Here is a 25,845-nt window from a genome sequence, read left to right on the forward strand (position 1 = left end):
AGGAACAACCAATCGGCGCTGCTTAAAATTGAAATTAAGCCCAGCTCACAGGGGCCTGCAGGAACAACCAATCGGCTCTGCTTAAAATGGAAATTAAGTCCAGCTCACAGGGGCCTGCAGCACAACCAATCGGCGCAGCGATACGCGGCGCTTAAAGTTTAAATTAGATCTAACTCCCTAAGGGCTTGCTGGCAGAACAACCAATCGGCGCCGCGATATACGCGGCGCTTAAAATTTAAATTAAATACAACTCCCTAGAGCCTGCAGAAGGGACCAATCGGCGCCGCGTATACACGCGGCGCTTAAAATTTAAATTAAATACAACTCCCTAGAGCCTGCAGAAGACACCAATCGGCGTATAAAGTGTCCTATTGGATATCGAATGTGTTCTAAAACTCGTCGAAGAAAACGTTTTTCTTTTGTCCACGAATACATGGACGTCCATAAGCGAATCTAATAAGAGAAATTTTTCCAGTCTAGAGTTTTCATATAGTATAGTGCATAGCATATTTACCCAACCAAACGAAAATTTTATTATTAAACATTGTTTATATATCGAACAGTCTGAATATCCCATAATGTTACGTTGAATGTGTGTTCGTGTCAACACGACATTATTTCAACGTAGAAGCACGCGACAGCACGTATGACATACAGTAGATGTACATATGTATATATGTATGTATGTACATACATACATGCATACGTATGCACGACGCACGACGTGTGTATAATATGTGACGTATATAGGGGTCGGTGAGGAACTGAGGAAGAGAGAGAGAGAGAGAGAGAGAGAGAGAGAGAGAGAGAGAGAGAAACGACGTGTGTCAAGTTACCAAGCGCTGTCATTTCTGGCGGTGCTTCGGTCGCGTCGCGTTGAGACGCGGTAGTGTTTTCGAGCATTTATTTTATAGAAACGAATCTCGCCAAGGCAAACGTGTGTTTACGTGAAATGGCGGACACGACCGTAGATGCAACGCGACGCTTAAATGTGAAAAAACAAACGCTGGACGACGCTTATGCGGCGCCTGCGAATTTCCTTGAAATCGACGTGATTAATCCGATCACACACGGCGTCGGCAAGAAACGATATACCGATTATGAAGTTCGTATGAGGGTGAGTACGATCCTCATTTTGCTTCATACAACTTGTACATACGTCGTATGTACAAACATCGTAAACACTTCGCGGCATATCTGGCGTGCTGAACGTTTGTTTTTCCAACCTGTTTACGCCCGCGACGATATAACAGACGCATCGAATAACTCATTCGTGTCCTCTGCGTGATTGGACGTATATCGTGGGTTGTACCCGCTATCACCCGCGCTCGTGATAAAGACCGACGTGCTGCTGTAGATTTCGGGGACAAAAATAATATTCAGGAACGTCTGATGTGATTTCAGTCTTCTCAAAGTTCGTGATTTTTTTTTTCAGACAAACTTACCGGTCTTTAAAGTAAAGGACTCGACAGTAAGAAGACGATACAGTGATTTTGAATGGCTGAGAAATGAATTGGAAAGAGATAGCAAGGTTAGTTACTGAGAAAGGTAATTAAATAAATGTAGCAAAACGTGGAAAAGTAAAATGATGACGTGGCCTGGCGAATATATACAATATATATACACACATACATACATACACCTTTATTTTGGTCAAGATTCCACGTAAAATTAATTTAATCAAGTCAACTTGTTCGGGTGTTTAAGGAAATATACATTTGTTTTTTAAATTTGTTATTCAACTATGAAAATGTTAAGCATACATGATGTGATAGAAAACCACTTTTTATATTTTCCTAAATTACAGATTGTGGTACCACCTTTACCAGGGAAAGCATGGAAACGTCAAATGCCTTTTCGTGGGGACGACGGAATATTTGAAGAAGATTTTATCGAAGATCGAAGAAAAGGCTTGGAGGTTTTCGTTAACAAGTGAGCATATTGTTTTATTACGCAACAGGAAATTTATACAATCTATGTTTCATGCAAAGAAATAATATACAGGCCACGCTAGCTGTCGGCTGAACACGGGCTATTTAACCCGACATTCTATACATGATGTTTAAAAGTTTTATTGAAATTCTTCCAAAATTTAACTACAGCGAGATTTCTATTTTAGGCTCGTTTATATTTATTTCTATCATTTGAGAGAAATATAGAAAGGAAATATGATATCTGATTATTTCTTTCGACCGAGTGTTGATTTCCAGTACGATAACACGGTGCTGCGTTAATAATATTACCATGATAATAGTATGTTACTGGTTTTGCAGAACGTATGTTTACGTTGGATATGAGATAAAAATTACGGAAGCACATTATTTCTAACGTGTGTCGTCTATTGAAATCATTTATACATTCTCACCATAGCACACTACTGCAGGCATGATATGTTGCACGAAATTTTACATAGTTTTAAGTGTATGAATCTTATATGACGTTTATACAGCTGTTTGTATCACGTTTCTCCGTTGTATTTCAGAATAGCTGGACATCCTTTGGCACAGAACGAACGGTGTTTGCACATGTTTCTACAGGAACCGGTAATAGATAAGAACTATGTACCTGGAAAGATACGTAATACATAAGTCGCCATAAAAAAGTATCACAAATACCTTTTCCACCAAGCTGTCACATTCGAGATCGCGTTTTCAGGCCTGCTCCTTTTAGCTCAAGTTCTTGCACGGTTTATCTTGTCTCTTTTTCTCTCCACGGTGAAGAAAAAAGAGAAAAGATGAACATGCGACAAGTTCGGTTAAAAAGAACAGGCCTTTCATTACATTGACATCTTATTTGGAAGTCACGAATATTCGTATATATTCTTGCAAAAACCAAGTAAGCTTCCAGTACTATGATATCAACGCAGGATGCTTATTTGGAAATATCCACTTCTAGTTATACTCTTTAAATATTGTTACACGAAAAGTATAGTTAAGCATCTTTATAAAAAAGCAAATAAATGATTTCGTGGCAAAACCATTCTTACATGTTACTAGATTGATTCTGTCTACTGTTATGTCATATACTGTTTATAAAAGAAAGAACGGAGTAAAATAAAAAAAATGTTGATCATAAAAGTTTGTTGTAACATGTATGTTCTTTTTTTTTTCTTTTTTTTATAACTGGTGCCGTGTTCAACACAGTTGAACGTTTACGATGTAACGTGTTACCTTTTAACCAGTTTATAGACGTACCTCATTTGGAAATGAGGCACGTTTACGTGAAAAGATGAAGAGTACGCGCACACGCACGCACGCACGCACGCACGCACGCACGCACACACACACACACACATACACACCAAAATTAAATTTCGACCACAAAGTTTTTGCAGAATACATGGTTTCGTCAGGAGTATTTACATTGTAGTATACATGTACGTCCATTGTGTGATGCGCAAACAAAACGTGAAAAAATGGAAGGAGAAAATGATCTCTACGCCAAAGTGCACGTTCCAAATTTTACTACGTAATATTGCATGAATGATGGCGTCACTAAAATTTCCTTTACAGATATATATCCTGTTTAGTCTTAATAGATCTCTTGTTCTTGAAGTAATGTTCTATATACTTCCTTACACACTCTTGTTCTGAAACATAAACATGGAAGAATATATGAATATTGTGACTACGAAATAATGTCCTAGCCCCTACTCCTGTCGCTACATTGAGTCGAAGTCATTGAACATTTACAAGGTAGGTATATAGAGATCAGCAACTATACCTTTTTCCGATACTTTAATACTCATTCTCTACTTTACGTATATATGAAAGGAAACAAATATAAACGAGAAATATTTGAATCAAAGAACGTTAAACCAGGTCTTTTTTCCAACAACCAACTCTTTTTGCCCAAGTATTGCAAAGTAACGTCTCCCGTGGTGTTGTATGAAATACTTAGTTCATACGAAACGGCATAACCATCCAAGATGTACGGTCGCAAATGTTTTTTTTTTTTTTTTTTACTGTTATTAAAATATTAGTTTATACGTATTATTTGTTGTTGTTACTGTCTTTTATACAAACGTGCAAAATACGTCTTTGAATGCGTGCTGAAAAACAACCATATCCGCGTGATCACTCTGGCTCTCACCTGGAAATGTATTCTCTATAATGAGCATATCTGTGATGTACTTTGCAACAGCTTTGAAAAGCTGACGGTCTTTAATTCTCCTCTTTTTATAGAATGGCATCAAGTATTTCACAATCCAAGGTGCTATTCTCTCTTTGCAAGCAGGTAAATGTTCCTCTATACAGATTGGTGAATCTGGCATCATTTCTTCATCCTCGGATTCCCCAAATAAACGAAGAAATTTTTCTTTTACTCTTCCGTGCCTTCGATAATTTGTCAGCGATAACTCGGTCATTTTAGCTTTCAATTTCGAAACTTGATGCACACGTTCCACAAACCAAATAGCACTTGCTTTCTGTTTTTGTTTGCTCTCAACAGTTTCGTTTACGTTACGTCCTTTTAGTTTAATGGATCTTCTACTTTGCATTTCTTTATAGCGACTAAAGCTAATTTTTCCTTCACTAGTAGTTACTTTTGCTACGTTCGTAGGCTTCGAAGCCGTCGTACCTACTGGAACACCGAAAAGATTCGAACTCGCAATAATGTCCGCTTCTAAACATATCTTATTAATTTCCTTATCAATATTTGCTTTAGTAACACCAGAATGTTTCTCAATTAATCTCGTGAGATCACTACTGTCGTCGCTTTCGCAAAACATATCCTGCATATGTTGTAATAAGGAATCTTGGGACGTTTCATCTTCGTTTCTGACAGGTGCGTTATCCATTGTATGAGAGTCACCCTGATCTTTTGATCCTTGACTAGCGTCGTTGGATTCTTCTTTCGTAACGCTTTGCAGCATTTGCATATCTGTCTCGTCCAAAAAATCTTCCATGGTATTTCTGTTTTCGCAGGAACTGCTAGACGTCGCTGTAGGTACGGCTACTTGCACGGGTTTCTCACAGTTGTTGGACTTAGTTAAAGACACATTTTGTATATTAGTTTCTTCCAAATCCATCCACTCATCTGTTTGTATAGCGATGTCGATTCTGTCCGTAGGTGCTTGTAAAAATATTACCAATTTTTTATACGCTTTCTTTTTGACCGTATGCGACTTTACATCTGCAATCTACAAAGATAAACAACGTACAGTGCGAAAACATTTAAATAAATAAAACTCATCACATAAATATTCCCTTTCTCTGTTAAACACTGTCAAACGTAATACTTCTTACCAATCTCAGCATATTTTGTCTGTATAAACTAGCTTCCAGTGCACAATGGACAGCATACAGTTCCATTTGGTCTGCACACTTTTTTACTTCAACGCTTTGTACGTTGTTATCGTCATCATCATCATCGTCATCATTTTGCTTGTAACAAGTTGCATAATTATCAAGTAAACACTTGTGAAGATAAGACGAATATACAGTTCGGACCTGCACACAAATATATAAGGTTGTATATAACACGTTTATCCATAATACGCAAGTCCGTGACAATATCTTGGATCAGATTTTTTTCAATAAAAGATCCTTTAGGATATAAAACACGTTGCGTCCGATCAATAAATATTGATATTACTTGAATCTTTTAAATTTCAGCTTAAACCCTTGATTCGTTCACGTAAAATTAAAATTTGATTAAGTTTTATCGCGATCTAAATCAACACCAACGTGACGTCAACATGTGGCTTGCCAGAATTTTGATTAGTCAAAAAAATATGTATAAAACGACATACGTATGTCTCTCGGAAAAAAAGTAAATTCAATCTCAACCTTTTTAATGATCTTTTTAAAGATTTAAGCCAAGTAAATTTGTACGTGTACGCAAAGAAACGTGCCATCGTAGTGAGACGTAAGAAGTCATTGTTGGATTCGTCGACAATGACGGAATTGTTTTTAGAAAGCGATGGCAAAGGCACAGATGAGAAGTCGCCGATATTATCCGAGTTAATATCACTGTCGCTGTCATTGCAGACATTCCGTTCTTTTTTCATTATAAACGGCAGAGAAGAGCGGTCAGTTGTCATCGTCATAGTGAATGTGTGTTTTGCACGTATCACATCACATGACATAAATGAAGATGTACATCTGTCAATAATGTATTGCTTCCACGTGATACGATTCTACATTACGGGCATGTTAATACTTGCAACGAAATTAACTGACGTGACGACACAACGTACGTATACATGAAACCATCGGATTAAAACACACTGCCCGCACTGCCGTTACGAGAAAAGCGTCTCTTTCATTTCAGTCTCTGGTCTCCTTTATTCTCCGTCAGTGTTACCAATAGTTTCAGTATATACATACATACACATAAGTACTCTGGGGTCCTATTACGTATAAATGCAAAAAGTGAACAGATTTACTAGATTTCGACCAATAAAATCGTAGATTCTCTAGTGACGTCTCTCACTTTTCGCATTTTTATGCTAGGTCTACAATGCGAGTCGTAAGAATTGACCAATCACAATCGAATTTGAGAAGAATAATCGACTGTGCGTGGTCACGTCTTACGACTCACGACTTTACGACTCGCATTGTAGACCTAGCATTACTTCGCGAAAAGTAGAGACCCTTAAAGGCTGATTTATAGAGGACGTAACCGTTGATTTAAGATGTAATCTTTAAGAAATTGACCAATCACAGTCGATTATTCTTCTCACATTCGACTGTGATTGGTCAATTTCTTAAAGATTACGGCTTAAATCAACGGTTACGGCCTCTATAAATCAGCCTTAAGGCCATTGCACGTAACAAAGTTTTAGTTTTAATCGTAAGGCCGTAAGAAAATAGACCAATCACACTTGATTATTCTTCAAGCGCGAGGAGAATAATCGACTGTGATTGGTCTATTTTCTTACAACCTTACGCGTACGACTAAAGCTGGCTACACACACTTTTTCGTAACAGTAACAGTAGGATTTCGACCAATCGTGTTAGGGCCCGGACACACACTTTTTCGTAACAGTAACAGTAGGATTTCGACCACGCGTGTTACTCGATTCGGGAACGTACGGCCGTACGTTTTCGAATCGAGCAACGCGATTGGTCGAAATCCTACTGGTACTGTTACGAAAAAGTGTGTGTCCGGGGCCTAAAACTTTGTTACGTGCACGGGCCTTTACGGTTCTTGAAACGAGGTGAAAATTAAGGCCTGTGTCCACGATGCTAGAATTTAATCCGAGACCGAGACGTTGGACCAAGTTCTATATTGTCGCGAGAGAAGAAAAGAAAGGAAAACGGTGGATATATAAAAAATCGAAAGACGCGCGCGATTCGCAAAATGTTGGCGGTTGGTAGGCCTGCCGCCGAAGTCTCGCACTCGCGACTCGCGACAGTCGCGACGACCCCAGACGGTCGAAAGAGGGAAGGTGGTGTTCGGGTCTACACAACACATTCAATCGTCGTGTATGATCGTGTATCTCTGATCCACCATCTACCGTGTGAGGCCCCGTTGCGAGTCGGGTAACCGATATGTACGTACGTCTTGTTGTGCGAACGACGTAGCACTTTCGAAACGACGTTGTCGCCAAGTACGGTCTAGTTCGGCTCGGGCCTTTTTACTTGGCGCGTGCATGCGTGCAAAATCGCGTATCGAGGCGTATCTGGCGGCCTCCGAGTGGTGTGCGTTTTGTGGCGGGATACGGCGGAGAGAGGTGTCGCGAGAAAAAGCGAACGAGCGAGCGAGCGAGCGAGCGAGCGAGAAAGGGACAAAGAGGAGGGTGAGAGACAGAGACGGAGAAAGTGCCCGCGCGCGCGTGTGTGTGTATGTGTGTGCGCGCTCCTCGCGCCTTCCACCGCTGCGTTTGCGTTCCTGGGACCGACGCTCGCCGACTTCCCGACGCATCGTGTATATATATATGTATATATATACACACACACGTAATACTCGTGAGCGTGTTGGTCGTGTTTAACCGGCGGTTCGCCCGAAACGGAGCTAGAGGTGCGCTAGAGGAACGAAGATACCGAGGGCTGATCGCTCGTCACGCGACCCACGGGCTAAGATGCCCGACGTAGCTGCCGCCAGCAACGTCAGCATCGGCAGCATCGGCAGCATCGAGTTAGCTAGACCACGCAGTCGTCTTTCGACTTTTTCGCGAGCGCGCCGTGGACCTGTTTCCACCTTCCACCGTCGTCGGTTGCATTGATACGCGAGATTCGTTCTGAACCAGTGTTATTTTTATGACTGTCGCCAAGGAGCATGCTTGGGATTCCGGAGGAATATTCGCTTAAGAGACACTTGCGGTTGGACAAACGTACAGTAACAGTTTCGACGATTTTAAGTCTATTTTGAAATCTTACAACGATTAATAATTAATTTATGGACGAAGGTTGTATGTGTATAGTATTTTCGACGGTTCTTGCATTCAGAGAATAATAAAAAGACTATACGAAAGAGAGACATCGAGCTATCTGCTACGCTGCGACGTTGCAACTGCTCGTCGTTTGCCTGTTTTGTACGTGGCAGTAAAGGTATCTTTTCTTTCTGACGGAGTTACATATAAAATATTTTAATCGTATATTGAGATTATGTGTATTTCTTTGCACAGCATACCGATCCTGGACACGTGCCAACGTTCCCGTCTTCTAGAATAGATTTGAGAGAGCTCTCTCGCTGTTTACCGATGTCGATTTTATAAAGGTCGCTGCTAATCAAATATTTTGCAAAGATGTGTGAACAAACGGAAATCAATTATCTGGATGGAGATGTCGTTTGGGTTAAATTAGGAGCATCCTGGTGGCCTGGCCAAGTCCGTGGGCTGGATAATTTGCCGGAAGATATACAAATTGAATTTCGAAAGAAACCATTGATAGCTGCTGTAAAATTTTTTCAAGAGGACACTTAGTAAGTTACAAATAGCTTTATTAATTGATCTCGCTAGAGAAGAAATTGTTTAAAGCAACCATTTCAATAATCTTTCTTTCAGTGAATTTGTGAAAAATTACCAACAGATCTACAAGTACACGTGTACCCTTAAAGACGAATTTATCAAAAAGGGTATGGGTAGGTATCGTACAACTTATAATACAATTTTTTTTTTTACAAAATAAATCAAAATTATCGGTTCTTTTTTTTTTGTATGTATAGATAAATATAGGACCAAGAGTAAAGATGGTACCAGTTATATGGACAAGTTCCCAGGCGACGTGGAGATGGCGGAGAAATTAACGGGAGGAGATCCTGATATATTGAATCAGGAGAAATTTTGTCCTGAAGAGAAACCGGATATCTCCGCTCTGTTCGGTGAGAAGAAAGTTCCGAAGAAAAAGCGCGATCGCGAGGAAGGACATAGGCGAAGCGATGGCATGGATATCGCGAAGAAGATTACGCACCCACGCTTTTTACGCGGGGAGAGCGAACACGAAGTCCGCATTCGTCAGCAACCCAATAGTTTACCGTCGACTCCGACTAACGCAGGTTCCCCAGTGTATCGCTGTCACTTCTGTAACTTCACTTCTTCGCGCGTTAACGTTATCATTTGTCACATAAAAAGCCATCGATCCGACGACTCGCCAATGCCACGCGTGAAGGTGAAGACGTACTCTCACGCGCGTGGTCGAATCTCCGATACTAGTACGCCGAAACGAAAATACGTGAGGAAAGATAAAAGTCAATCGAGTAAAAAGAAGACCGAGAGTAAGCTAGAATCAGTTAAACGGAAGCACTCGAAACAGAGTGAAAAATCCAATAAGAAAAAGAAAACCGATCCGGAATTGCGAGAAAAGTTGTTGGCCGACTGGGATGACGAATCGGACGAAGAAACGAACGTTGATACAAATCATTCTTCAAATAGCAGGTTAAGCAGTTTGTCCATGGAGAAGACGTCGTCAAGCATCGATGATAGTAAGGATTATACTGAGAAGAATGCTGGAACTGCAGAGAATAACGAAATTGCAGCAGAAGCAGAAAAGCTACTTAAGGAAACCGAACAGTTATCTTCGATACACGTGATGCGAGATTCATTAGACAGCTTACATGCTTCGAAGAACATACACGTTACGTTCGACAAAAAATCCGATTTTGAGAATTCTGGAAAGGATACCAAAGCTGGTGGCGGATCCAGTGAAACGTTAAGCAGGTCACAAAAAAGGGATACTTCGGGTTCCGATAGTGAGAGCAAACAGGTTTCCGATAAGGATGACAAAAAATCACGACTATCGTGCTTTGATTTTGATGAAGATGATTTGAGCGAGCCCTCTATACCGCCTGTACGAAAAATTCCCCGAGTTTTCGGCGAGAAGAATTTATCCTTGAAGAAAGAAATTATCAAGGAGTTCGAAATGAGTCAAGCTCTGAAAAATGAAATTAAGAGAGAAGCCGATAAAGTATCTGAATTAAGTAAAAATATGGACTTGAAAGCTGACGAAATAATGGAAATAATACAAGGTAGAGACAATCGACAAGAGAAGGAAGCTAAGGCAGAAGCTAAGGATGAAAAGCCCAACGAGAGTGTCCAAGATAAAGCAAAAATGAAACACGTTGACGAAGATATAAAGGAAGAAGGGAAAACTATGCGATCCGAAGATACGCAACAAAAATCTAATATTAACACTTGCGAAACGGAGGTAATATTTCAAGTTGAAAGAGGAGACGGTGACAATGGCCATTCTTCGAGTGCTGCAAAGGACTTTGAAAGGAAATCTAAGACTGCTACCGATAAGACTGTATCGGTAAAGAGTAACGAAATGTCAGAAAAGAAGGACGAAACAGAGATTAAATCCAGCGATGAAAAATTACTACAGTCTGAGAAAACTGATTCAGAGGACGCGATCGCGGAATCTAATGACAACGCTTCGGTGAAAGAAGCAGACGACACTTTATCGGAACGATTTACCACGGAAACGGAGGACGAGACCGTATCCGAATCTGCAGAGACTTTACCAGAACAAAGCGAAACGTCAGATACTGATATGTTAGACCAAAGTGTTGATAGTCTTTCGGGAAACCGTCGTGGCCAGACCGTGGTTAAAAGAGGAAGAGGGCGACCACGTAAGAACGCGAGATCGGCTGGTAAAGGTGCTAGCGCGTATAAAAGTCCAAAGACGAAAGCTAATAGAGGCAACAAGAGAATTCGTGTGAGCGAAAGAATCGAAATCGAACGAAAGACTTCAGATTCCGATACAGATCGTTCGTATAGCGGTAGAAGACGCAAACCGAACAAGAAATACTTGGAGTCCGATATATACGTTCAAGATTCTGACTATAAAGCGTTCAGGACGGACGAGAGCCAATCTGAGAGTGAGTCTAAAGCTTCCGAAAAAATCGCAAGCAAATCTAGAAGAGGCAGACGTTCTAAAGGAGTTGACAAGAGGAGCAACGAACTCGTCACTCAGATGGATAAGCAAGAGATAGAAGTATCTGATCAAACGTCAACTGTCGCCGAAAACAATGTTAGCATCTTATCGATTGATATAAAAAACAAAGCACCTGAGGGTAAAAAGGAGATCTTTTCCGAAGAAGAAAAAGAGAGTAAATCTGTAGAAGTGAAATGCGATTTACTCAAGGAACGAGCAAAATCTTTGGACGAAATAGCTGCTGTAAAAGTTGATGCAACGGTATCTTCGAAAGATGTAGAAATGACAATGTCGTTCCAGAAGCCAGAAGCTACGAATAATATGGAGAAAGTAGGACTTGGTACAGATAAGACTGTGAACGAACCATCCGAAACGGAGAAGAAAGAAGGTCTATCAAAGCAAAGTAAAGATACCGAAGGCTTTACAGATTACGAAAAGCCGTTAATCGTAGAGCAAGTTGAAGATACTGCCGATAATATTGAAGTACAAGATGCCATGAAAACAAACGTGGATATTCTGCCGCCAAAAAAGTCGCAAATAAAGAAATTTGAATTGTCACAAATAGATTTTACTGACGCAGATATTCAAGCTAATAAAAGTGCGGAAATTGAGCCTGAACCGGAACCTAAACTCGAATCTCAGCCTCAGCCTGAACTTGAACCTGAATGTAAAGTTGAATCTGAACCCATACGTGAAGTTGAGATCGAGCCTCAGCCTGAATCTCGGAATGACGTCGAAGAGAAAGTAAAGGAAGAAGATGAGACAAAGACGACGATAAGCAAAGTAACGGATGAACGTGGTGAAATTTTGAACACTGAGAACGAACAACGAAGAAACCTGAAAAGTTCCGAGCTACAGAAAAAAGCAGATAAATCAGATGAAAAAGAACAAGAGATGCACGCGATGGAGGAAGAAAAATCGCAGAAAACGCAGGATGTTAATCAGTTTAAATTGAAGTCGCCGGGAAAGTCACCTAAGGCAGATGACGTGAGAAATACACCAAAAAGTCCAACGAAAACATTAATCGAGCAACACGTGACACCCAAAAAATCTTCAATGCAAACGAGATACAAAGGTAGATTTACTCCAGAAACAGGTAAAGGAAGAAAGGACAAAGACTTATTTTTGGAAGAAAAACCAGCCAATACGTTCCAGGAGGCTTTCTTGAAGACTTTACAAATGGATAAGAAGAAGATTATAGTTGAAAACGCTGAGATGTCATCCAAAGAGAAAAAGGAGAAAAAGACCACCAAAAGAAAAGCTGAGGAGATCGATGCTAGTATCGCTGCTGTATCTGCGCAAAGTAAAAAAATTGACGACTTGAACAAAGATTTGGAGATATCTGAAAATATTCAAATCAGAGAAAATGTACCGATTGTGAGTGATCTTGAAAATGTTGAAGTTGTTGTCGAAGAAAAGATTGAGATCGATACCAAAATTGGAGATAATGTCCTCGATTCTGATGGTCATCAGCTTGTGCCGTCATTCGGCGACGTCGTTGCCACGTCTGAACCATTACTTGAGTCGGAAACACACTCTGTTTCCGAAAATAACACGAAGAGTATCTCCAATGTCAAAAAATTGGATGTAATCCCGAAAACGTTTATAGCTACATCATTATTATCGTCTGATATTAACGTACCGGTAAAAAAGCGTGAGATGCCGCGAATAATAGAAAGTGTAACGTTGACTGAACCGGTCCAAATTTTGAAGACAAAGTTACTCGATAAAGTACCGCAGAAAGGTGTGAAGCACAAGCTAGAAGTGGATACTGCGAAAAAGAGTGATAAAAAAAGCGGTCCCAAGGCAAAAATAATTAAAATAGAGACCCTGCCATCGAATAGCAAGATGAAAACTGCTGTAAAATCCAGCCCGCACATGTCTTTGACGAAAAAGCTTCAAGTATTAAAGACAGAAGAGACGGATGCGCTTCTGGAAGCGCAGAACAAGGAACAAGCCGTCGCAGCTACATCGCAGACCGTCGTGACCACGCCGATAACGGAAAAATACGTACAACAGAGTGCTCAGAGTCTCGCGGATATGGAACTGGATATCAACTCGATGCCGTTCGTTCTCAGCGAGGACGTGCTGACGCCAGAGAGCATCGAACAAATGCCTGTCGTTATATCTTCCATTATGCCAACTTCCAGCTCAATTCCAGCCACGCTCTCCTTTACTCCGACTACGCAGATAATGTCGCCCACTCAGCAAACTCAATTCAAGATCGCAAACGAGACTACCGCGGCGGAAACGTCGCCGACAAAGAAAAAGAGCGGGGTGCCGGCGATATTGAAGACCAAGAGCAAAGCGAAACCAACCATCACGAATGTTAAACCGCTGGTACAGCCATTTACCGGTGGGGTGAAGAGTTTGAAATTTCAAAGCGCTCAGCCAGCCGGCAAACCGCCAGCCCTTTTGACGCAGAAAGGTACCACTCCAGGAAAGTATGTTATCGTGCAGACCACGGGTGGCCAACAACTGCGTTATAGCGTTCAGGGAGTTCAGGGTAAGTCCAGCACTCAACAGAAAATTGCTATTCCAACTAGCGGCAAGGCAGCAGGCAACGCGCAGGTGATTCAACAAGGTGGCAAAGTCGTTATATTGACGTCGGGACAGTCTTGCCAGACCAAGATGGTGCCGTTGAACATTTCCAAGACTCTGAGCGGCAAAGTACAGAGGATCGTGACGAGCAAAGGTCAGCTGCTGTGCCCGATCAGTCCACAAGGTGGTATAATCGCCACCAAGACTATTATTACGCCAAAGGCCGATACCGTAGCTGCCACCGTCGCCGCTACCGTCGCTGCTGCTGGCAGCTCACCTACCACATCCAAATTGACCACCAGTGGTCACAAGATTATTAATACGCAGGGCATAATCACGTCCAAGGGCATGCTTACTCCGATTTCAGGTAATATCGCTAAAACAGCTTTATTCACGGGCACGTTGTCCCAGGGAATTCTCACCAAAGATGGCATCTATACCCCGATCAGCGCTTCGGCTTTGGGCGGCAAAACCATCATCGGCTCGAAGGCTCTAGTTACGAAGGGTGGCGCGACTCTTTTGACTCCTCAAGCTCAAGGTCTAGGTGGCACGAAAGCGATCTTGACACCGGTGTCTCAAGCCATCACCGGTAAAACCATATTGAGCCCGCAAGCTGTCATCAGCAACAAAACCATTCTGACGCCGATAACCGGGCAACAGGTTAAAGCCATCGCCGCCAAGAGTCCGGTTAAAGGCGGCAAGGTGCAGTATCAGCTACAGCAAAAGGTACAGCTGCCGATCCTGCAAAAGTCTGCGAAGGTGCAGGCTCCGATATCGGTCGCAGGCTCGCAAACAAAGGCTGCCGTGAAATCGCCATCGGGCAGCACGTTGATTCTACAGAACACCGCTAACGCCGGTGCGGTATCTCAAAAAACTATGTCACATAGCAAGAAGATTGTCAAGCAAACGGTGGTGCAGCCAGGTACCAGCATTCAAGGCGTCGCTTCGCCGAGCGGCACACAACAAACGGTGACGATGGTGCAGCAGGTACAGCAGGTACAGCCGAAAGGCAAAGCCGCCGTGTCGTCAACCGTGCAAAAAGTCATTATACCTAGAACTAGCAACCGCCAGATGAAAAGTCAGCAAAAGATCGTTGTCCAGAAAATGCAAGAGCCGGCTGTATCGACGGTGCAGACGGTCCAAGCGAAGCAGACGGTCGTCGCGACTGCCGCCACAACTGTGACGCGTGCCGCCACCGCCACGACCGCCGTCGTCACCCTTGCTACCCCCACCAAGACGGTCGCCCAGTCGAAACAGACAACTCCCGCAACTTTCAAGTCCTCCGCCAAATCTTCGGTCTCGAGTAAGGCACAGAAAAATCTGTTGAACATCGCCGTGAACTCGATGAGCCCCGCTACCACCACCTCGAACGTGAATGTCGCCGCGGCCAGTACCGCTACTTTATCTTCGCTAGAACCACTCAACGCGGAGAAGAAGGCGAAAATGGATCTCCAGCTTGCCCCGGATGCCCCGCAGAAAGAGCTGGGCAAAACTGAGAACGTTAAAGCTGAAAAGTGCGACGCGGAAAAAGTGGAGGAGTCAAAGGCGGCCGCGCAGCCCCAGATCATGGCTCTGCCGACAGAGAGCAGTGACGGCACGCAAACCTACGTGTTGGTAACGATAGACGAACAAGGACAGATACAGCCACTCGATAACAATACTCTCATGTCGTTGGAAGGAACGACGCAGAACCCGGACGGCACGAGAACCTTGTACATAGATCCCAGCTCGCTGGGAGAGGCCGGAACCCTGGATAACATTGTTCTTCAGTTCGACAACAGTGTCTTGCCGAATATTCAAGCCAACGTGACAGAGGCTAGTCAAACGACAATCGTAAGCGAGAATTTTCCGGCGTCGAAGGTGATACAAACGTCCAATCAGGACATCCTGGCGGCCGCTCTCGCCAACACGGACTTTCAGCAGGAGATCACGTTGCCGGAGAATCAAGCGGGTAGCGTCATGACGCAGACCGGTCTGACTCAGACGAGTCTCATCAATCAGACCATCCTGCAGTCAACCATCATCCCACCCACGGAACCGATATCTTCGCCCTCTGTGCTGGAGACTTCGCTGACTCTGAATCAACCGATCATGACGCCGCTCGAGGTGCCGAGCAATCTGCCGATTCAGTCGACGGATTCGACTGCCACGTCGGTGGTCTCCACTATCCCATCGTCCCTCGAGCTACCGATCACCATTACGAATCCTAGCATCTCCTACATATCCGCCACGGGAGAGACGCAGATTCGGATCCCCGGCAACTCGATGCCGGACATCGGCGAGATTATAGAGAGCCCGGCGACGGTAGCGAGCGGAGAGATAGATCGCACCGAGATTTCTGCGAATACTCAGTACCTGGTGATTTCGAATCTGGAGGATAATATCGCGGCCACGGAAACGCAGAACGTGCAGGGCGCCGAGATCACGATCGCGCCGTCGACCTCGTACACGGTCACTGTGCCGAACAGCATAATCCTGGAGAACCCGCAGGTACAAACTACTCCGTCGATGCCGATCATCGACGATACATACGTGGACACGTCGCACGTGGCCACAACGATCGTCACCGACCAGACATTCGTGGACGTGCCAGTATCGGAGATGCTGGTCTCCAAAGTTTCGGAGAACGCGCACGCGCAGGATATCACGGTAACGTCGGAAATGATTATTTGCTTATTATGAATGATTATTATGAATGATTATTATGAAATGATTATTATTTTATGATCTCCGCAGAAATCGATTACATTGACCAACAAGAACTTGGACGAGGAGCAGCCTACGACCTTGCGAGAGGTTTACTCTTCTCAGCAAGTTCCCAACACATCTGAGGAACTGATTCTGCAGCACGCGGCTAACGAAGATACGGCCTCGAGCACGATGGAAGTTGTGCGGGAAACGAAAAGCGGAAATAAAGAGAGCGACGCTACGCGAAACGAAATCACTTTGATCACGTCCGAATCTACGTCGCAAATAGATTCGATGAAACACGTGAGCTTCGAGGTGACAGATTCGAGCGAACGTAAAGCCGCGAGCGACGCGCACGAGGCAAACGCGTCGGATAAACTGAAGCAGCTAACGGTTTCTGAAGGATCTAGTGGTAGTGCTAAGTCGGCGGATCAGAAGGTAGCAGGCACGAACACAAAGAAGGGTCGAACAGCTTCACGAGTTCTGTCGGCTAAGTTCGCGAATCCCCCGAGTGACGCGACCATGGAGTTGGACAAAGTGGTCGAACCGGATCTATTCGCCAGAAGCACACGTGGCAAGCAAAATGCGGCGGATTGTCAAAGCGACGAGCCATCGTCGCAGGAGGAAACGGACAGACGTCGCCTGCGCCAGAGTATGGAACTGCGATTCGAGGAAGAGGAGGAGGCGACGGCGACGGCGACGGCGACGATCGCGGAAGCTAGTCAAGAAACGCCTTCGCAGTCTCAGTACGAGCGGTTCAACGTGTCTGTCAGCAGCGACTCCACGGATCTACCTAGTCAATCCGCTTCCAAGTTGGAGAGCTCCGCAGGCGAGGCCACCCAGTCGATCGCGTACGAACCAATGGAGACGGACGAGGAGACTGTTGTGGCGGAACCACCGTCCCAGTCCTTCGAACATACAAAGATCAACGAAGCGTCCCAGTCTTACGAAGCTTCGGCGGAATCCAATGTGAACGCGCCGACGCAGTCCTTCAACGAGATCGTGCAGAGTCAGGTGGATCGACCGAGTGCCGACCCGGACGAGGCGATCGACGATCAAAGCTTCCCTACGCAGAGCTACGAGGTCGACAAGGGCGAGAGCATGGCGGAGAATTTGGAAACCGATGCAGAGATCAGTCAGGAGGGTAATATACCATCGCAGTCGAACGACGTCGGTGTCGATGGCATAGGCACGTCGTCCGTGTCGACTAATACGTCTGGATTGAACGAGGACGAAACAGCGAGTTCGTCCTACGTGCCGGAGACCCCCGAGAACCAAGAGCGCGATCAGGATCAGGAGAGCGCGATAAGCACCTCGTCGTACGAGATCCCGCCATGCGAAGAACTCAACATCGCTTCGTCCAGCGTGATACCGGACACGTCGGTCAGCACGGAGCATCCTGGTATCCACGACAACGGCGTCCCGGAGATTCCGACTTCTTCGTCGTACAACCTGAATCCCGACATCACGTCGACCCACCACGTGGACTCTGTGCCTACTTCGAGCGACTACGAGGACCAGGTGATAGTCGAGCAGAACGTGTCGACGTCGTACGAGGTGCCGATTTCGATGCCCGGCCTGGAGGAGACCTGCTCACAGAACTTTGTCACGGAGAGCGGCGATCGTCACCGGAACGAGCCATCCAGTTACTACGCTCATCAGCAGGAGGTGACGGCGAGTTACTACGAGTCCGTAGATCAAGATGCGAACTCGCGACTGGAGGAGGATCCCCACGAGGAGCACGTCACGCCCGGTGGCTACTACGAGGGTAATCCTCAGGAGGTGAGTCAGAGCTACTTCGCCCCGGCCGAGGAGACGCCCAACTACCCCAGTCATGGCATCTCGCCCGGCTATTACGACCCCAGCAGACCCGAGAGCGAGGCGAGCCAGAGTTACTATTCCACGGCTGACGATCTGGACGGCAAGACGGAAGAGCAGTCGTCTTCGTCGCCGAACGTCGAGACGTCGCAGAGCTTCTATCGGGAGAGATCGAGCGACCTGAGACTGAGGCAGCAGGGTGGTGAGGCCACGCCGACGTATCCCGAGGGATACCCGGCCGACTACACGTTGGAGAACTCGCCGATCGAGAGGCATGATCTTGTGGAGAGCTCGGTGCCAGCTACTAGGCCTATGGACAGGTAATATATTGTCGGGGGTAATGGTAACGAGTAACGACACGTGTTTCCACTTGAAATAGACTATGCGGCGGGCGCACCGTCCGCACACACATACACACACACACACACACACACACACACAAAAACTTTTGAATCTATTTTTAAATGTAAATATAATGCGTTAAGTTAATTATAATATTGAGTAAGCGCTTAGACTTAGACTGCAGTAAAACTTGGCGTTAGATTTTATCGCTAAGCTCCTACATGTACAAGAGCGAATGCACTCGCGCGTACGAGCGCGTGTGCATTTATCCATACTGAAACAAAAAGAATAAAAAACTAAAAGCTAAAACAACCGCGAATATATTCCGCGGATCATAGGATTCGATATTATAGATACACTTTCATTATTGCATCAAAATATTGTTGTGGTCTTGATTTTATCGTCATCGACGTTTGATATGAAAGAGGAAATGTTCATACAATCGCTAGAGTAAATGAAGAAAAAGCAAGCTATTTATATATAAAGGATACATACATATATACATATATATGTATGTATATATATATGTATATGTATGTGTATATATAAATATATATATATATATATATATATATATATATATATATATATATATATCATTATTCTTTCTTTTTTTAGAATATCATAAAGATTCATGTCTGATGAACAGTTCTCGATTTCCGTCAATATTTCTGTGTGTCTACAACGGAGTAGCAATAGTGAGAATCGCGGTAGCGAGCGTGCACGATAAAGATTTCTTTTATCATATCGAGATTTAAAAGGCATGATAATTGATGGTCAAACCAATTTCGTACGATCGCGACAAAGAGAAAATCATAATCAACGTCGCAGGATTTCACTGCTGCTCCGTAATGTCATGTCGTAATGTAAGCAGTTGTTCATTAGTAACAGTTGTAAGAGGTAAGAACTCATGTGTGATTGTTTAAAACAAAACGGAACCGTAACAAACCTAGTGGAGGTCCTGATTTTGCTCTTTAATCTTTAATAAGTAATAAAACCGAGACTGATAATGTTCTCGCTTGTTTCATTCACTCTCTTGCATCTGTGACAGCCATTCGGTTTGCTATGGCTCTGAGAAACAAAGAGCACAATATTTCTGATTATATATTCATAATCACAATGTACGTCCTGCAATTCGATGAAAACGCAAGAAACGGAGACGGTCTTGGTCTATCGTTTAAAGACTTTCCCGACCTTCTCGAATAAGTTACGCCGTGCCTCGCTTTGCTCAATGTGAACAGTGTAATTGTTAAATAGCGATTCGGGAATCGCGATGTAGAATGTGCAAGGCTCTGAGCGAAACGAGGATCATTCTCTACTAGCTTATGTTTTAGTTTATAGAGCCAATACAAACTATAAATATATATATATATATATATATATATATATATATATATATATATATATACATACGTGTATATGTATATATAGAAAATAAAAATGTGCTTATTATTTCACTTATATAAAGCGTACCTTGCATACTAATGAGGCGATTGATGTGAAGAAAGCGAGCAAAGATTTTAATTGTTACAAAATCTGTCATGCTTGAGACGTGCCTAAATTAGCCTGGAGAACGTTTATAAACGCGAAGAAATTATAATTGCAAAATATCCTGAAAATAGTTCTTGAGGATTTTTACTGTGCAATCTTCAAGCAAGGCAGATTTATCAAAATGTCATAAAAAAATTATATTCTTTATTATAGTCTCACGTTACATTAAAAATAAATCAATGTTTTTATTTCTTGTGGCGTTTTTAATTATGGTCACGCGTGTACATATTATGTTGATATTGGAAGATGAAAAATTTGTGTATTCTCATGTCAAACGTAGCTCGATACAATATCGTAGCACATAATAAAGAAACCTGAGAAAACTTCAAGGACAGACTGAATTGTTAATGTTCTGTAATTACTCTGAATTCTTTTGATATATACGTATATAAGATATAAGTGTACGTATGTATTAAAAAGAAAGTTACATAAAAATTCGTGTATATTTACAGACGCATATAATACTGCAAGATGGGAAAATATATAGCTACATTTTTTCTATTAAAACGAAAAGAAACCTTTCTGATAAGATGAAGTATATGTATTTGTTGACTTTATTAAATTCATAAATGGCATAAAGTGATGATACTGATGAGTAGAGTAGCTCTCCTCTGCGTTTCACATGTCCATAATATTTTCAACACTAACAATATTATCTACTTAGATTTATTTCTATTGTGTGCACCACATACACTTGTAATTTAAAATAAAATAAATATACGAATATTTACATAACTGATTACATGTGCAATGAATATGTTTTGTCGCTTCTCTGCCGCTATCCTACTACGATAAATTACACATTTCATAATAGTGTACAAAAACGAGCATTCTCACAATTAGGCACGCTCGTTAAAATTTTGATAAGTCATACGTGTAATGTCGTATATCATGTTTTTTTTTATAAATTATTCGTCTGTAGATTTCGTAATTATTACATATGTATATGTTCGAATATAGTACGTATACGTCGTGAAGCTTGGAGCATTTATAGAGATGCAGAGTCAGTGGCTGCGTTCTGCCGATACTCCGCTAGCCTAGCACGCGTGAGCAGTCGCTCGTTTCCTCTCCTTTGACCCACGGGATTAAAAGGAGAGGAAACGAGCGACTGCTCACGCGTGCTAGGCTAGCGGAGTATCGGCAGAACGCAGCCAGTGTCAACTCGCTGGAAAAGTATCAAGCAAGAAAATAATAATTTTTATCAAAGATTTATTACCTAAAATGCTCCGAAAATACAATAAATTATATTATTATGTTACAAACACGCTGTGGTCGTTTTATATACAATATAACGATAATCTACCATTCAAAAAGGAACACAATCTGTATGATTTCGCTGTAACGTGGTTTCGTCTTATTACTTCCTCCAATACTGCGCAAATTTGTGGAGTTGTTCTACCAGCACAGCCATTACCGCGGTGACCGACAAGTCTAAAAGATTGTGCACGTAGTGCACCGCCTCTTCGTCGCTCAAGTCCAATCGCAATTTATCTTGGACCTTCTTCACGGCTTTGTCCGGTTCTAGGGCGATATCGGGCACACTGGCGTCTACCATCAACGAGAACAGATTCAATATCAAATTGGCATGCCTACGCAAATGTAGAAATGCCGTGTAACATTGCTTCCGGAATTCGTGATAATGTTCAGAACCGACACCGCCCATAGCTTCGACCATCTCCTTGCTGAGTTTCATAGGAGGAGGGAGAGGCTTCGGATCTCTGTTTAATATGTAGCCAAAATCGATGTGAAAGAGTTTGCCTGCGAATTACAAAATACTGCGCGTTTGATATATTTTGGTTTCGTTAGAGAAAGAGAAAGAGAGAAAACCTTTAGCAAAAACGTTGGCGAGAACAATACCTGATGCCGTGAGAAGCAGATTATCCAAGTGACGATCGCCGACGCCCAGTACATATGTAATTATGCAATAACCAGCTGCATAATTTGAAAGATATTATTTAAATGATGTATCATTTATTATATCGTTTTTTTTTTTTTTTGTAGAATTATACATATTATTCTTGCTTACCGCAACTGCGAACGTATGTGTCCATGACTTCAGGTACTACTCCGTAAGGTCCAGTTTCGGAAGGATGGTGTTTTCGAAAGAAATTCAATATCGATCCTTCGCTAGCCAGAACTTCCGCAACTGTTGTAGATTCGATAAATTGTACAAAACCATGCTTAGTGCTTGTTGCGAGCACCCTGAAATCCCACAATTGAGTCATTAGTAATAATAATAGTCTTATTCATTAGGTTTTACATAAACTGCTTTTTACCTATACGGAGTTAGTTTCAAGTCCAAATTCTCCCTTCTCAATAATTTATCCATAAGCGCTATCGTTTGCAAAATTAATTGATCTTGTCGTAAATCGTCTCCGTGTTTAAAGATGGCAATATACTCGGTATTATCTGTCGTCAAGAATGTGAGTTTCGATGGCATGAGCGCAGACTTGAAAAGACTTGCCCTATAAAATCACGTGAGTAAATATATAAATATGAAGAAGCATGAACATATTGGTGGACAAACATCAAACAACTTGAATGTATACTTTTCCGGGATAATTCCCTTGATACAAATTTCAGGATCCAAGGGGAAAGGTATCGGCTCGAAATTCGAGAAATTAATCTTGAACGCCGGATCTGGGTCTGTCAGTAATGCTCTCAATCTATCAGTTTTTTTCTTCCGATTTCCGCTTTCTCTCGCAACCGCTTTTACCAGAAACACCAATTGATCGATGAATACCTTTTGTCGTAAGAGGAACGCTCTTCTCTTTTGCCAGATGGTATTCCCCTGCGCTAACATCATGGAAAACATTTTCATTACGGTAACATACATTTCCCTAACTCGCGTATCTTGTTTAGCGCTTATCGCGGGATCAGTTTGATCCTCGCACTCGATAGAGAGATACCAATAGAAATAATTAGCCAGCATCGAGTTCTGACAAGCGCGAGTAATTAAAAATGATGCTAGATCCATAAGCGGTTCTTGGCTCGTCGACAACTGGCTCTCCGATTCACTAGACTGCAAACAAATGCAAAATCAAAGTACATTAGGATTTGTGTATTTGTATCTGTAGCTGTAATGTATTTTACAATGTATTCGACAGAGATATATGCGTTGACTCACAGTTGTAACTGGGGTAGATGTAGACGCGCTGTTTCTTACGTCTTTGTCAACGTTCTCGGTTTTCTCGAGTTTCTCCGTTTTTTCCAATCTTTCGCTTCTTTCCAGTTTTTCAGTGCTCCAATTTTTCGACTCCGTTCTCTCTTCCTTCTCCTTCAACATCACTTGATAAGCAGCCTTAATGCTTTCAAAGTCTTCATACTTCAACGCTTGCACCAATTGCAACAAATACAACATTAAATCATCGTCCGGGGCTTGGTTAAGCCTGCTAATCGCGTATCTCCTAATAGCCGGATGAGTGAACGCGGGTCCTAGTAATTCTAAGGCGTCTTCGGAATCCGGCGGGGCCCATAAAGCTAGCATCTCCAAGGCTTGGCGTTCCTCACCGGCGACTTTCCAGTTAACGCACTTGACAAACTTGGTCAACGCCTTTTTCTGACTAGACAAATAAAATCTATACTTCCAAATTAAATCCTGTTCCTCGGTAGAAAGCGCGGTCGTTGGAGAATATCCCAATATCGTATTTAAGGCATCCCGCACGGTCGAAGTAGGTTTCACGTCGCGAGTATTACCGCCGCTACGTAAGCTGCGCGCCAATTTATGATGTTTTGCCTCCACGAGATTCTCCTGAAACAAAACGTTGAAAATGTAGAGCTTTATATTCTCGAAAAATATTTGAGTTTAGGGCATACATCACCATTTCCTTTTGCAAGACCTTACTTGTAAAATCTCATAGTCAGGAAGCGTCACAACGTCTGGCTGTAATCTATGTTGAAAAACCTCGTCACCATCTTTTTCGTAATATACAATTGAATACTGTAATAAAATGAACGAGATACATTACGTTATCTTGTTATATAAAACGTGCATGCATCCGAACACAAAATTTTACACATATACGTACCGGTACACCGTCCATCGTTACCTCTGGAAACTCTATCATCAAATACAAGTATTCCGACGCTCTTTTCTCCCTCTCATTGATTAATTCGATCTCTCTGAAAGTCAATCTATCCAGCCAATCAATTTTGTTGATTTGTCCATTTCTGTGTTTCTTAACGAGCTTTGCTAGCCTCTGCATTTGTTCTTTCCCATGATCTCTGGCTTTCCCCGGGGTACTAGTCGGAACACCGCCATCAGCCTCTATCCCAGGCCATACTCTAAGGTCCAACATGCCTTGTCGATACACTCCATGCTTGCCGAATAACGATATAGTCGTACCACCTACTGGAAGCTGTCTACCAGGTCCCGCACAGTCGTACAGAGTTATACAGAGCTGAGCATCGCGTGGCAAATCCGTATAGGAAATTGGCAGATAGACCCACTGGTTCCAGCTAAAAATGTTATCTGTGTGGAAATGTGCGGTAGCAGAGGATGGCGCGTAACATTGTAAATGCAAAACTCAACGTACTTCCAACGGGTGGTAAAATGCTTATAGGCTGTATGCACAGGCAGGGCCAACGGTCTACCACCAGCCCATACTTGAAGAGACGCGGCTAGATCCCCACGAATTCCACCGCTCTCATACAGGCCTGAGTATTTGAGTAAAGGGTCTAAAAGGAGCTCGTCGTATTCGGGTCTGTGTCTCTTGCCCTCTAACGTACCTCTGTAAAATAATAGACCAACGATATACCGTCTTGTGACGACGTGTCAGACGTTTAAAGACTGCCACGTATACGTATGCGTATGCGTATGCACGCGGCACTAAAGATAAAGACTGAATGTTTCAACACGCATACACACACACGCACGCACTCTGATCCGATTATTTCACGATAGCATAATTAATGGATGTGTTTGCATCATATGGACGGAATGCCAAGATATTCTTATCAGGTGGTAAGCTGGTAACCTCATTAGATCAGTGTTAGACAGTAATAGATACGACGATATATAACGAAACTTACATCTTAACTTGTATCCTGGTATCTAACGAAGAACTATAGACATAAAAAAACTTGTCGCTCGTATTCTCCATCGTGTCGCTGTCAAATAATCAAAAACTTTTCACGTATCCATCTCCGAGACTCGAGACTATGCATTACTCACACCATACTGTTACACGTGCAAATATTGCACGTCGTATTGGTTAGGCATAAATGCAGATATACATATATATCTATATAATTAACCACGTAATCAATGCGCGTGACCATCAGGAAAAAGAAATGGTCCCCGTGACCCGTGCGACACGTGCGACGGGCACACCTGATTACCTGAAATACATACACCAATCCAATTTATCTAATCGTGAGACGTGACATTTATTCCAAGATTGCGCGAAACTACACCGAGACCGAGACCGAGCATCGTCGATGTTGCAGAGCGCTACATTATCATAATTAGAAAATTAGTAAAATAAACCCTGCATTTATATATGTATATCGTACGTGTTAATCGTATCACGCGAGATCAAGCGTGAAATCCGTATTTAAACTCGATAGTGTTGCGTATTTCATTGTC

The 25,845-nt window shown here is 42.8% G+C and overlaps 4 protein-coding genes across 8 annotated transcripts; 2 read left to right on the top strand and 2 right to left on the bottom strand.

Moving 5' to 3' along the window:
* Positions 1-500: 500 nt before the first annotated feature.
* Positions 501-2,976, top strand: Snx3 (sorting nexin 3). 4 transcript variants are annotated; one of them, XM_071787599.1, is made up of 5 exons: positions 501-644; positions 915-1,117; positions 1,436-1,531; positions 1,808-1,932; positions 2,483-2,976. In XM_071787599.1, the coding sequence occupies exons 2-5, from the start codon at positions 953-955 to the stop codon at positions 2,586-2,588; spliced, it is 492 nt and encodes a 163-aa protein (XP_071643700.1). In that variant the 5' UTR covers positions 501-644; positions 915-952; the 3' UTR covers positions 2,589-2,976. The 4 variants fall into 4 exon arrangements, with proteins under 4 accessions (XP_071643700.1, XP_071643701.1, XP_071643702.1 ...); XM_071787600.1 differs by lacking the exons at positions 501-644; positions 2,483-2,976 and adding an exon at positions 2,120-2,242 and having other exon boundaries at positions 768-1,117; XM_071787598.1 differs by lacking the exon at positions 501-644 and having other exon boundaries at positions 775-1,117.
* Positions 2,319-6,292, bottom strand: LOC139818730 (uncharacterized). The gene is made up of 4 exons (XM_071787597.1): positions 5,855-6,292; positions 5,247-5,450; positions 4,093-5,140; positions 2,319-3,589 (listed from the first exon to the last, which is right to left on the bottom strand). The coding sequence occupies exons 1-4, from the start codon at positions 6,086-6,088 to the stop codon at positions 3,507-3,509; spliced, it is 1,569 nt and encodes a 522-aa protein (XP_071643698.1). The 5' UTR covers positions 6,089-6,292; the 3' UTR covers positions 2,319-3,506.
* A 1,095-nt stretch (positions 6,293-7,387) lies between these two features.
* LOC139819286 (uncharacterized) lies at positions 7,388-20,997 on the top strand. Its single transcript, XM_071788505.1, has 5 exons — positions 7,388-8,495; positions 8,573-8,868; positions 8,951-9,027; positions 9,112-16,508; positions 16,596-20,997. The coding sequence occupies exons 2-5, from the start codon at positions 8,693-8,695 to the stop codon at positions 18,687-18,689; spliced, it is 9,744 nt and encodes a 3,247-aa protein (XP_071644606.1). The 5' UTR covers positions 7,388-8,495; positions 8,573-8,692; the 3' UTR covers positions 18,690-20,997.
* Positions 20,795-25,670, bottom strand: Pi3k59f (phosphatidylinositol 3-kinase 59F). Of its 2 annotated transcripts, none has more exons than XM_071788510.1 (10): positions 25,290-25,667; positions 24,794-24,988; positions 24,287-24,716; positions 24,103-24,198; positions 23,386-24,009; positions 22,808-23,280; positions 22,535-22,723; positions 22,285-22,460; positions 22,116-22,190; positions 20,795-22,016 (listed from the first exon to the last, which is right to left on the bottom strand). In XM_071788510.1, exons 1-10 carry the CDS (start codon positions 25,358-25,360, stop codon positions 21,616-21,618), a joined length of 2,730 nt encoding a protein of 909 aa, XP_071644611.1. In that variant the 5' UTR covers positions 25,361-25,667; the 3' UTR covers positions 20,795-21,615. The 2 variants fall into 2 exon arrangements, with proteins under 2 accessions (XP_071644611.1, XP_071644612.1); XM_071788511.1 differs by having other exon boundaries at positions 21,848-22,033; positions 25,290-25,670.
* Between the last annotated feature and the right edge of the window lie 175 nt (positions 25,671-25,845).

This window comes from Temnothorax longispinosus, chromosome 9 (genome assembly GCF_030848805.1).
Source record: "Temnothorax longispinosus isolate EJ_2023e chromosome 9, Tlon_JGU_v1, whole genome shotgun sequence".
NCBI classification, from domain to species: domain Eukaryota; kingdom Metazoa; phylum Arthropoda; class Insecta; order Hymenoptera; family Formicidae; genus Temnothorax; species Temnothorax longispinosus.

Coding starts and splice junctions, on each gene's coding strand:
- Pi3k59f (XM_071788510.1), bottom strand. CDS start 25,360: ATGGAGAATACGAGCGACAAGTTTTTTTATGTCTATAGTTCTTCGTTA. Junction 24,989..25,289: donor ACCAGGATACAAGTTAAGAT/GTAAGTTTCGTT, acceptor ATTATTTTACAG/AGGTACGTTAGAGGGCAAGA. Junction 22,724..22,807: donor AAGGGAATTATCCCGGAAAA/GTATACATTCAA, acceptor GTGATTTTATAG/GGCAAGTCTTTTCAAGTCTG.
- LOC139818730 (XM_071787597.1), bottom strand. CDS start 6,088: ATGTCATGTGATGTGATACGTGCAAAACACACATTCACTATGACGATG. Junction 5,451..5,854: donor TCTTACGTCTCACTACGATG/GCACGTTTCTTT, acceptor ATTTGTGTGCAG/GTCCGAACTGTATATTCGTC. Junction 5,141..5,246: donor GACAAAATATGCTGAGATTG/GTAAGAAGTATT, acceptor TTATCTTTGTAG/ATTGCAGATGTAAAGTCGCA.
- LOC139819286 (XM_071788505.1), top strand. CDS start 8,693: ATGTGTGAACAAACGGAAATCAATTATCTGGATGGAGATGTCGTTTGG. Junction 9,028..9,111: donor ATTTATCAAAAAGGGTATGG/GTAGGTATCGTA, acceptor TTGTATGTATAG/ATAAATATAGGACCAAGAGT. Junction 16,509..16,595: donor CGCACGCGCAGGATATCACG/GTAACGTCGGAA, acceptor TGATCTCCGCAG/AAATCGATTACATTGACCAA.
- Snx3 (XM_071787599.1), top strand. CDS start 953: ATGGCGGACACGACCGTAGATGCAACGCGACGCTTAAATGTGAAAAAA. Junction 1,118..1,435: donor ATTATGAAGTTCGTATGAGG/GTGAGTACGATC, acceptor TTTTTTTTTCAG/ACAAACTTACCGGTCTTTAA. Junction 1,532..1,807: donor AATTGGAAAGAGATAGCAAG/GTTAGTTACTGA, acceptor CCTAAATTACAG/ATTGTGGTACCACCTTTACC.